This window comes from Pseudorca crassidens, chromosome 2 (genome assembly GCF_039906515.1).
Source record: "Pseudorca crassidens isolate mPseCra1 chromosome 2, mPseCra1.hap1, whole genome shotgun sequence".
Classification (NCBI taxonomy): Eukaryota; Metazoa; Chordata; class Mammalia; order Artiodactyla; family Delphinidae; genus Pseudorca; species Pseudorca crassidens.
In genome coordinates this window covers 185052378-185064437 of record NC_090297.1, presented here as the reverse complement: position 1 = coordinate 185064437, position 12060 = coordinate 185052378, and the positions used below count along the sequence as shown (strand labels likewise).

At 41.3% G+C, this 12060-nt stretch overlaps 1 protein-coding gene across 20 annotated transcripts in view; it reads right to left on the bottom strand.

Moving 5' to 3' along the window:
- PPP1R12B (protein phosphatase 1 regulatory subunit 12B) overlaps window positions 1–12060 on the bottom strand; it is a 208429-nt gene that overhangs the window by 190674 nt on the left and 5695 nt on the right. Inside the window, exon 1 of one of the 20 annotated variants that reach the window (XM_067729933.1) lies at window positions 10220–10261. The exons of the other annotated variants lie outside the window; for them this stretch is intronic. Within the exon in view, the coding sequence (XP_067586034.1) occupies window positions 10220–10246 (27 nt within the window). The 5' untranslated portion in view covers window positions 10247–10261. Of the gene's footprint in view, window positions 1–10219; window positions 10262–12060 lie in introns of those variants that run through there. 20 annotated transcript variants of the gene reach the window in all.

Genomic DNA, 12060 nt, shown 5'->3' with positions numbered 1-12060 from the left:
AAATAAAGACTAATTTTACTTAATTCACATATAATTTCTAAAAGGATGCAAGTCTTTTATCTTTACGTACAAGACCGAATTTACATTCCAATCCCCAAACTGTACTAAAAAAACATCTGTTTTATTCTTATTACAACTCTGATATTTGTACCAATTCATTCAATTTAGAGTTTGCTTCAAGCTGATATAAAAGCTGTAGTACTTCTAATACAGCAAATCGTCTGAGCTTTGCAAACACTTTCTATATCAGAGACACTCCTAACAGCTGCACTTCTCATGTCGACATACTGCTTGTAGGTCAAGGCTCTAAATGCTGCAATATTTTCAGCATCTAAAATCCTGCTTTATGCTCTCCTCCTTGCTCTGCTGGTCTTTAAAATCCGTAAGAACATGATATCCAATTCCTAATTATCTCTAAGACCTAACCAAGCAAAGTTTAACAAAACAAAAAATATCTAAAATAAGAATCAATTATTAAGAAAGAAAATCATATACTTTGCAGCAAAGAAAGTTATAAATAGGAACCCAAATTCCAATTCTGATTATTCTCATTAAATTAGTCTCTGGAACAACTCACTGCCCCTCCCTTGCCACCACCAGCTTCTTCTCATGAATTCATTCACTGAATAAATAGTTATTCCCAATGTCTAAAATTGAATAGATATTATGGTGGATGCAGCTAACATAATGGTGAATAAGTTAGGCACAGTCCCTGGCCTCTCAGAGCTTACAGTCTAGTTAGGGGAAGACAGACAATTAAATGAGAAACTATAAGACTATATGTCAAGTGCCATGACAGGTAAGCTATAAGATACCAAGGGAAAGCATAGGAGAAGCACCTAACATGGGAAAACAGAGTATGGGTAAGCCACGGGGTGGCGGGGGGAATTAGAAGCAACGATCTTGAATCTGAGACCTGAAAGGTGGGCAGGCAAAGAGGAGAGACAATAAGGTTGGGAAAGGGGAGACAAGAGAACACACCATAACTGAGGGAATGAAAGACAATCAATGTAGCTGCAGCACAGAATCCAAAGTTGGAAATGGTGAGAAGGAGACTAGAGAACAGGGCAATGCCAACCACTTAACAGTTTTAAGGGAAGTATGCAATGTTCAGCAACTCTTGGCTGAAGTATAGGAAACAGAGGAAACGAGGAGAAGCGGGGAAACCACTCAGCAGACTATTTCTATTACCCAGGTGAGAGATAAAGGCTTGAACTAAAGTAATGAAAAAGAGACCAAATGAAAGCAGACAGACTCAAGAGACATGTAGGAGATGAATCCGCAGGACCTGATGGCTGGAAGCTCACGAGAGGACCATGTCTGTTTTGTTCCCTGCGCACCCTCAGGCCTAATAAGCACCTAACACACAATAACTGTGAACAAGCGAATCAAGAAAAATAAGGAGCCACAGATGTTACCCAGGTTTCGCATAACAGCTGGGTAGAGGGAGGTGCCATTTACTGAGAGAGGAAACACAGGAACCCGTGAATATGCTGGGTTTGAGGTACCTGTGAGCCATCCAAGGACAGACAACGAGAATGCAGGTGGATGGCCCTTACAAAGCTGAGGAGAAAAACAGATCTTCCTGGAAATGTTAAATCACGGCAGCCTCAGTGGCTCAGCTAAACTACAGTTGATAACTGGCACTTTTCTGGGGGGAAAAGGCACTTTTTTTCTGGCTGTGTTGGGTCTTCGTTGCTGCACGCGGGCTTTCTCTAGTTGCGGCGAGCGGGGGCTACTCTTCGTTGTGGTGCGCGGGCTTCTTACCGTGGTGGCTTCTCTTGTTGCGGAGCCCGTGCTCTAGGCGCACAGGCTTCAGTAGTTGTGGCTCGCAGGCTCTACAGCACAGGCTCAGTAGTTGTGGCACACGGACTTAGTTGCTCCGTGGCACGTGGGATCTTCCCGGACCAGGGCTCGAACCTGTGTCCCCTGCATTAGCAGGCAGATTCTTAACCACTGCGCCACCACGGAAGCCCAGAGGCACTTTTAAAGCATACTATGTGTGACATGACTCAAATACCTTTTAAACTTCCCAGGGTTATTAACTAATGGCTCTAACATCAAAGATATCAAAAAATTAATATTCATTCCTGATCTTAGAACAGTTAGCAAATAATCTTTCATTTCTTGACCAAGGTGATGGTAACTCAGGCCTTTGCTTTATAAAAATCCATTGACTATATATTTTTGTTTTACATATACTTTTCTGTATGTGTATTAAATTTTGCAATAAAAAAGGTTTTTAAAAACCTTAACTAGAAATAAATTGCTTAACCAAAAGAAGCTATTAAAAACAAAGTAAACATCATATTTAATGGAGACATATGACAGACATCCTAAATAAAGAAAGACAACAGATGGAAGATGCCTTCCATCACTATTATTATTCAACACTCTTTGAGGTTCTGGTCAGAAAATGCAGACCAGAAAAGGAAAGGTTTAAACTTTAGAGTTTTTGCAACAAATGGTGCTGAGGCACCTGGACATCTGCATGCAAAAGAATGAAGTTGGAGCTCTACCTCACACCATATGAAAAACTAACTCAGAATGGATCCACGACCAAAATGTAGTAACTAAAACTATAAAACTCTTAGAAGAAAATATAGATGTGAATATTTGTGACCTTGGATTAGTCAATCACTTCTTAGATATGATATTAAAAGCACAAACAACAAAAGAAAAAAACAAATGAATCCGCCTGCCAGGGACTTCCCTAGTGGCGCAGTGGTTGAGAGTCCGCCTGCCAATGCAGGGGACGCAGGTTCAATGCCCCGGTCTGGGAAGATCCCACATGCCGCGGAGCAACTAGGCCCGTGTGTCACAACTACTGAGCCTGCGCTCTAGAGCCCACGAGCCACAAGTACTGAGCCCACGTGCCACAACTACTGAAGCCCACGCGCCTAGAGCCTGTGCTCCACAACAAGACAAGACACCGCAATGAGAAGCCTGCACACTGCAACTAAGAGTGGCCCCTGCTCCCCACGACTAGAGAAGGCCCACACACAGCAGTGAAGACCCAATGCGGCCAAAAATAAATAAATAAATTTTTAAAAAAGCAGCTTAAACTGGTTAGATAATATGAGGAAAACGCCATTCAGAACATCAATAAAACAACACAATACTGTCTGGGCAAACATGCCATCATTATGTAAGATGTTAACACTAGGGGCAGCTGGGTGACGGGTATACAAGCTCTCTCTGAACTAGCTTTGCAACTTTTTTGTAACTCTAAAATCACTCTAAAATAAAAGGTTTATTTAAAGAAAAAGATAAGAACATGACAAAACAAGCCACAGGGAGAAAAATATTTATAATGCATATCAAAACAAGGACTTATATCCAGAAAATATAAAGAATGTCTACAAATCAATAAAAAGACAAAAAATGTTTTTAAGTGCCAAAGATTTGAACTAGACACTTCTCTCTCTCTCTCTCCCCCCAAATGACCAAAAAATACTGAGAAGGTATTCAACATTATTAGTCACTAAATGCAAATTAAAACCACAATGAGATAACAATACACAAATACTAGAATGACTAATATTCAATGACTAAACAACAACAAAAAAAGACTGACATTATCAAAAATTAACAAGGATGCAGAGCAAACAGAACTCTCATTCATGGCTAGGACAGTGTAGAATGCTACGACCACACTGGAAAACTGCACGCTGTTAATAAAGTTAGAATTTTACAACTCTAGGACCCAGCAATTTCATTCCTATGTATTTGCCCAAGAGAAATGAAAACATATGTCTATGAAAAGACTTACAGAACAACATTCATAACAGCTTTATTCATAACGGACACCAACAAAAGAGGAAATAACCCAAATGTCAATCAACAGGAGGATAAGCAAATTGTGGAATAGTCACACAATGGAATACTACTCAGCCATACAAAGGAATGGATAAACCTCAAACACATGTTCAGTTGAAGAAACCAAACATAAAACAGTACACACAATATAATCCATTTTAAGAACAGTCAAGACTAATGCAGAATGATAGAAATCCTAACTATGATTCCCTGGGGAAAGGAGGTTCGAGAGGAACTTCCAAGGATGATGAAAATGTCCTGTTTCTTGATCTGGGTGATGGGCACGTGGTTGTATACACTCTCAAAACCCATCAATTACAGACGTAATATCTATGCATTTTTACTACAAGTAAAATATACCTCAATTTTTAAAAATGAGAAAGTGAGGACAGTTCATCTATCATTTTTAGATAGGATGGCCAGGAAATGCTTCACTACAAAGGTGACATTTGAATAAAGACTCTGCGGAAGTCTAAAGGAAAAAAAAAAGCCAGCCATGGGGATATCTGACGTAAGAGGATTCCAGGCAGAAGGAACAAGAGATGCAAGGCCTTTTAGGGAGAGCAGCAACTGGGGTTCCCGAGAAACCGGGAGGCCAGGGTGGCTGCAGTGGCAGCCAGTGTGACAGAACAAGGGGGAGACAAGTTCCGAGGGATAACAGGGGATGAGCTCACACAGTGCCCGGTGGGTCACAGTAAGGCCTCGTTAAATACCGTGGTCTTCGTCTTAGGACTGACGGAACTTCACCAAGTGCCTCCTAAGAATCAGGCACTGAGTTCAGATAGCTTAACACAAAGCTTAGGTAAGTAGCAAAACCAGGATTACAACCCAGGTATATCCGATTCCAAAGCTCATAATCTTAATCATTTTGTGTACTAATGGTGTACTAATGAATTGTTTTTTCTTTTATATAATTTCATTTTAATGTTATGTTGCTTAGCAGTAAATATACAGATGAATAAGTCAAATGGGAAACCAATACTTAAAAGAACTCTTAGATTCATTTTCTTGGAATGTGAATAATTATCCCATGATGTTTCTATTATATTGAAGTTTTTTAAAGAGAAATACAACCATATGGTATCATCCTTCTTCAAAAGTTCAAAAGGAGTTAGAGAACATTCTGCTTTTTCTTGAAGTTATCTTGCAAACAACCACATTTTCAGAGACAGAGAAGAATATCAAGCAGAAATCTGACTTGTTTTATAAATAAAACATTTCATCATATTTTATTTCTGTTCCGTGCTTACGGTACTCTTTCAGCTGCTTTCCAGGCCTCAGATTGCTCATTTGTAAAAATGACAAAGGTGGATAAGATGTTGTCCTCTAAGGTTCTTTCTGCTATGGTGTCCTGAAACTTGATAATCCTATAACAAAACAATATATATGGCCAGTCCTGCAACTCTGCATTAAAGTGCCCCTCTAACAAGTCTTTTCCCCTAGTGGTAGCCCCCAGAGCTGAAGCCATTACTGACTCTTACCCTTGAGCCAGTGAGGCCAAAGGGAGCTGCAGAGCTAGGAAATCCACAGAAGAGACAGCAAAATGATTAATGATTCGGAAACTGATCTTAAATAAAGGGATGGGTATTAGATCAGAATAAAGAAGACTGGATCAGAGAAGGCTGATTATCTAAAAATATACAAAGGCAAATTGTAGATAATGATCAACACTCTCTCTGCACTTTTCCTATGAACAGGGTAATAGGAAATGGAGTCAACGCTTAACAGGAGCAATATGGACTAGACTCTGTGTTTAAACCTGTGAGTTTCCCAATCCGAGGGCAGGGACTATGCCATCTTTGTATCCCAGCATCTACTATAGGATCTGGCATCTAAGAAGTACTCAATAAATACTTGGCCAAAAAAAAACCCAAAAAAACTTAATAAAGGATCATTTAAATTTTTAAAGATCCAAACCACAGAAGTGCGTCATGGAGACAGAACGGGAAATTTCTCTTCTTTTGATATTTAAAAAAAAAAAGAAAAAGAAGATACAGTAATAGCCTTCGTAACAATAATGTAGATACTGACTTATGCTTCAAAGTTATTTCCCATTCAAAACCCTTGAGCCTTGGTGATCCTGTCGGGGACGGGCGTTAGCAAAGAAAGAGCTTAAGCAAGGCACACAGCGTCTCCTTGCACCTGACAACTGGTGCCAACCATGACCATGAGTCCATGCCTGCCACAAATACCCACTGAGCACTGAGAGTCCCAGCAGGAAGACTCTCCTGACGCCAGTCCTGTGCCCAGCGCGGCAGTCGGGAGACGCGAATGGATGGGCCTTTTCACCTGGCCCCTGTGCTGCGGGAGCTCTCCAGCAGGGAAGAAGGCTCTCAGCAGATGAAAAGCAGCTTGGTGACCCTTCAGAACCATTTCCATCACCCCTGGTGATTTACAGTGAGATGAGTCATTCTTCTGACCTCATTTTCCATGCTATTTACCGTCAAGAGGGGACAATCTAAACATGCCTCAATACGAGAGGCATGATCACAAAACTGTGAAGCTGCATCCAAAGGACCCAAACATAATGTGTTTGGCACTTTAGAGCCACATCTCATAGCTAGGCCAGCCGACTTTTAAAATGAATGAATGAAAGAATAAAAATAACTAACTAAAAAAAGACACCTGGAAAAATGCTGCAGAGAAGCAGAAAGAGAGTAAACCTGCTTCCCATGAAATGCCCCATATAAATAAAACACAGTCTGTAAAACAATACACCCTGCTGTGAAATTCCCATTCAACTAGAAGGGCAGACCTCTCCTTGCCGACCAACCCAGTCTCCATTTGAATGTTCCAAATGTCACTTCCATTTTCAAAGATGAGCGCATCATCTGCCCACAGCTGACCGATACACCCAGAATGGACACTCCTCTCTTCCCGCCTCCCCCCTTATAAGGCAGGGCCCTGGGAAGGAAGTCTCTCTTCTCCCCGTACAGCCAATTTACTCTACTTTTAGTTTTCTTTGGATCCTTTCCTTCGAAGTTTTCTTTTATGATAAAGCTCAAGGGCTGGTGGTGACATTGGGGGGCAAGAAACCACAGTACTGAACCAGAACTTTGAACAGTATATCAAAATAGGGGGAACTTCAGCTAAGAGTTAATGAAACAGATTTGAAAAGGCGATAAAGTTTACCCCACGGTCATCGTCACTGACAAATCTTTACACACGAAGGCACTGATCTATATTTGCCGAGCCCCACGTCAAGCCGTGCAACAGTCAATACACTACACTGACCTGTATGAGCCACTTTATTCACAAGGTTCACAATTTACACGCTTTGAACCGATATTTGGTATCCCGAGTAGAAGGTCAACACAGGGAGATGTGATGATGATTAGAAGAATGTATTGATTAATAGAATTCAGGTCTAGTCAAGGCTGGCTTGAAACTTCAAAATTCTGTTTAGGCCACCAATGGCCACTAAACCACAAAGAGATAACTTGATATTAGGTACCTCCTGACAGAAGTATATACCACCACCTATGATGTACTCTTGCCAAAAAATTCAAATCTGAATCAGATCAAATCTCTGGATCTTATCATCAGTTTATAGAAAATACAGGAGACAAAGGAACATGTTAACATTATAAGCATGCAGTCAGCAGAATCAAGATTGTGGGAAACTCTACAGTACAAATAATTCAGTTTTTCAACAAATAAAATGCAGAGGAAAAAAAACGAGGAGGAAACTATAGATTAAGAGAGTCTTAAGGTACCTATGAACCAATGCAGACCTTATTTGAATAAACCAACAGTAAAAAAAAAAAAAAAAAAAAAATTCATGAACCACCAGGGAAATTTAAACACTACTGAATACCAGGTGTGTTAATGAAATTGTAATTGTTTTTATTTAAATTCCTATCTCTTACAAATACATATTTACAAATAAAATTATGTGATAATTAGGATTGGCTGTAAAATAATCCAGTATATTGGGGATGGGGAGCGAAGGATCTAAAAATGAAACAAGACTGGGAATGAGTTGACAACTTTTGAGAATTCATTATACTATTCTATTTTTGTATTTTGAAATATTCCATAATTTAAAAGTTTAAAAACGAAAAGAAAGTAGGTCACTAGACCAAAAATTCATATGTAAAAGCCAGGTTTTTCCAGATATATCATGGATATTCAGAGCGTGGCACTGTAAAATATTTTCCGAAAATTGCATTAGAACATGATTCCAACAGATTGCCACAGTATTATGATGTTTAAGTATACTAAGAACTAAATCTTTTCTAAATTCTTACATAAACCCATTCCATAAGTACAATGTAGTACAACACTGCATCAGAAACTACATACAGATCAATTTTCAATATTGAAAACTAAGGCTTCAGTTTTCCAATTAACTTGACTTACGAAACAAATACACACTCTGCGTGCCTGATAAAACTTCAAGCCCCCCAAATTTACTCAAACTGGTTACAATCTAAAATCTAAGAAACATTTTTAAATTATACTTCAAAAGCAGAAAAAGAAATAAATTCAAAGCCAAAAAGAGTCAACAATTTGAGCGAGCTTTGTTTAGTAACCCAAATGTGTTTTCAATTCTTTGCCTTATACAAAACTCTGGGTCGAGATCGTTTATCTGGATTTATTGAACCACTAAAGATTAATTAAAGATCTCAAACTTCCCTCTTCCACCATCTTTAGGAAAACAGGATCATTTTCATCCTCAAGTACAGATGAAAACAGTTGCAAATGCTGATGAATGTAATACTCCCCTCCAACCTCCAAAAGCCAGAATGCTAAAATAGAAAATCACTACATGGGACTTCCCTGGTGGTGCAGTGGTTGGGAATCCACCTGCCAATGCAGGGGACACAAGGTTCGAGCCCTGGTCCAGGAAGATCCCACATGCAGCCGAGCAACTAAGCCCCGTGTGCCACAACTACTGAGCCCATGTGCCACAACTACTGAAGCCCGCGCCTAGAGCCCATGCTCTGCAACAAGAGAAGCCACGGCAATGAGAAGCCCGCACACCGCAAGGAAGAGTACCCCTCGCTCACCCCAACTAGAGAAAGCCCGTGTGCAGCAACGAAGACCCAATGCAGCCAAAAATGAAAGAAAGAAAGAGAGAGAAAGAAAGAAAGAAAGAAAGAGAAAGGAAGGAAGAAAGGAAATCACTACATTGCCAATTTCCTATTATAAATGATAATAGTAACCAGGTATTCTGGAGAGCATTCCCCAAATTCTATTTAGATTCTAAGATGTATCAATTGCTATGTAACAAGAAGCACAGAGTCCGGCACATCTATTCATTCAGTAAATGAATGTGAAAGAATAAACAGCAGGTGAAACAGTTTGCTGGCACTAACCTCCCTGTCACGGCTCCACTAAGGCTGCCTTCCAGTGACAGTGCTAATGAGTGGGAAATGGGCCAAAGCAGAACTGGGAAATAAAATAACCTAAACTAGCTAGTCAGCCCTTCAGTAACAGGAATGCAACCTTCCTGCCTCTAGTGCCAGGTTTAATATCCTAAAATATTCGTAACTCATAAATTATGAAACCTCTTGAACTAACCGGAAACCAGCCTTTTAGGAGTCTTCTCATATACTTTGGGCCCTAATTTACAGCTGTAATCACACTGATGGTAGATCTTTTTTTTTCCCCCTTCCAAAAGTCAACAGAAAGACTAACAAGTTATCCCTAATAGTAAAAATGTCATATAATCTCCATGAATAGTCCTCAAAACACCTTCCCACTGAAACTGCTCTTTCAAAAATTATAAATGACCAAATCTAAGTTTTTTTCAGGCCTCTTCCTCCATTTCCTTTTACATTATTGACCATTCATTCCTGAAACTCCTCAGTATCACTGTGCTTTCTCGGTTCTCCTTTGCATTAGTTTCCTCTTGCTGCTGCAACAAATGATCATAAACTCAGTGCCTTAAAAGTACATGTATTCACCGTCTCACAGATCTGGAGGTCAGAAGTCTAAAGTCAGTCTCACCGGCGGGGCCAGCTCCTTCTGGAGGCTCTGAGGGAGGACTCTGTCCCCGCGCCCTTTTCAGCTGCGCGAGGCTGCCCGCCCACCTTGTCTCTTGGCCCTTTCCTCAACGGCTCCAGCCTCATTTCTGCCATCACATCTCCTACTACTGACCGTTCTGCCTCCTTTCACAAAGACCCTTCAGATGACATTGGGCTCATCTGGATAATCCAGGCAAATCTTCCCAGCGCGAGATCCTAAATTTAGTCACATTTGCAAAGGCCCTGTTACCAGGTAAGGTAAGAGCCACAGGTCCTGAGGATTAGGTCCTGAGGGGCATCACTCCACCTACCACCTACCCTACAGCTCTAACCGGAACTTCTGCCTCCTCTGCTGCCACCGCATTGTGCTTTTTGCTCTCCTCTTATTTTTACCCCATCCCCTTCACACTCATCGCTTCAACTCTCACCTTTATGCTAATATCCAAGTCTCTCATTTTAAATGTGAGAGAACCGGAGCCCAGATGGGAGGTGATGACGGGCCTTGAATCACACAGATGTCGACAGGATATTTCTATGTGGATGTCTTCAGAGCAGCTCAGTCCAATGCGAGACTGAATCCTATTCCTGTCTGAATAACACAAGTCTCTCAGACTCAGGCTAGAACTGTATTACACTTTTCTCTTCTCTTCTCTATTCTCTCAGCTGGTTCCTTCATCTCTGTCCCTCCATCCATTCTGAAATCCAATTACAGCTTCCTATTCCTAAAACACTGCTATGGTTGGGTTACCTCTCCTGCTCAAACCCACCGTTCTCTACTAAGGATTGCATCCCCCCCATCCCCACCCCTCCCGACACGTCCATCGCGACTCCCCTGCGCCCTCTGCCTACACACCACACCCATTCCTGCCTCTCACCCTGAACTGCCTTCCTCTGTCCCTCCACTTAGGAGTGAATCATAGAATGTACCCCTCTAAAAGGAATTGTTTTTTTATTTATCTATCTCCAAACCAGACTGAGTTCCTTGACGGCAGAAACTGTGCCTATCAGCAAACATATACAGTAGTTCCCCCTCCTTAGCCCTGGTTTCACTTTCCTCAGTCACCTGTTGTCAGAAAATACCAAATGGAAAATTCCAGAAATAAGCAATCCCTAAGTTTTAAATTGACTGCCGTTCAGAATAGCTGATGAACTCTCCCGTCCACCCGCTCCGCCCCACCCTGTCCAGAACACCCAGTCTGCATACACTGCCCACCCGTCAGTAAGGAAATAACAGTACCATGGACCCTTGAACAGCAGGGGTTTGAACTGTGCAGGTCCACTTATAGGCAGATGTTTTCAATAAACATGTACTACAGCACTGGACGATACCCAGGTGGTTGGATCCACAGATGTGGAGCCCTGGCAATGCAGGACCGGCTGTAAAGACACACACAGGCTTTCTCTCGCAGGGTCAGCACTCCAACCCACCCGGGGTACGTACATACAGGGTTCCACACTGCACGCGGTTCCCGGTGTCCACTGGGGATCTGAGCTTAAATAAATTCCAGCTCTGCAATTCATTACCTGTGTGACCCTGGACAGTGTCTCAGTTTCCCCATCTCTGTAAAATCCAGACAATGATAAAGTACATATCTCGTGAGTTCTTCTGAGTATTACTCACGAGTTAACATATCAGAAGAACACAGAACAGTCCCTGGCTCAGAGTAAATAGCATCATAAATAGTGGGAGCTATGATCAGTACTTTTACCACCTACTGCTGCTGCCACTACGACTACTACTAGTATTATAACTGTCATTGGAAATGACTCACCACTACATGACTATTAATATGGCTTAAAAAAAAAAAACACAAAGTACTGGTAAGGACGGGAAGCAACCAGAACTCAGACACTGCTGTTTGGAAGCAAAATGGTGGGGCCACTTTGGGAAACAGCTTGGCAGCTTCCTTTAAAGTTAAACGTTCATTACCACGTGATGCAGTTGCCCCACTCCTAGGAATATAACCAAGAGAAATGAAAAATTATGTTCACACAAAAATGTGTATGCAAATGTTTATGGTGGCTTTATTCATTATTACCAGAAACTGTAAATAACCTCAACGTCCTTCAACTGGTGAGCGGATAAACAAACTGTGGTCCATCCATACGTTTCGGAACATCTCTCGGCAATAAAGACCAATGCGCTACAGACACACACAACAACATGGATGAACCTCAACACATGACAGCAAACGAAAGCAGCCAGATTCAAAAGGCTCCATACTGTACGATCCGTCTACATGGCATCGTGGCTACAGGAACAGGAAAC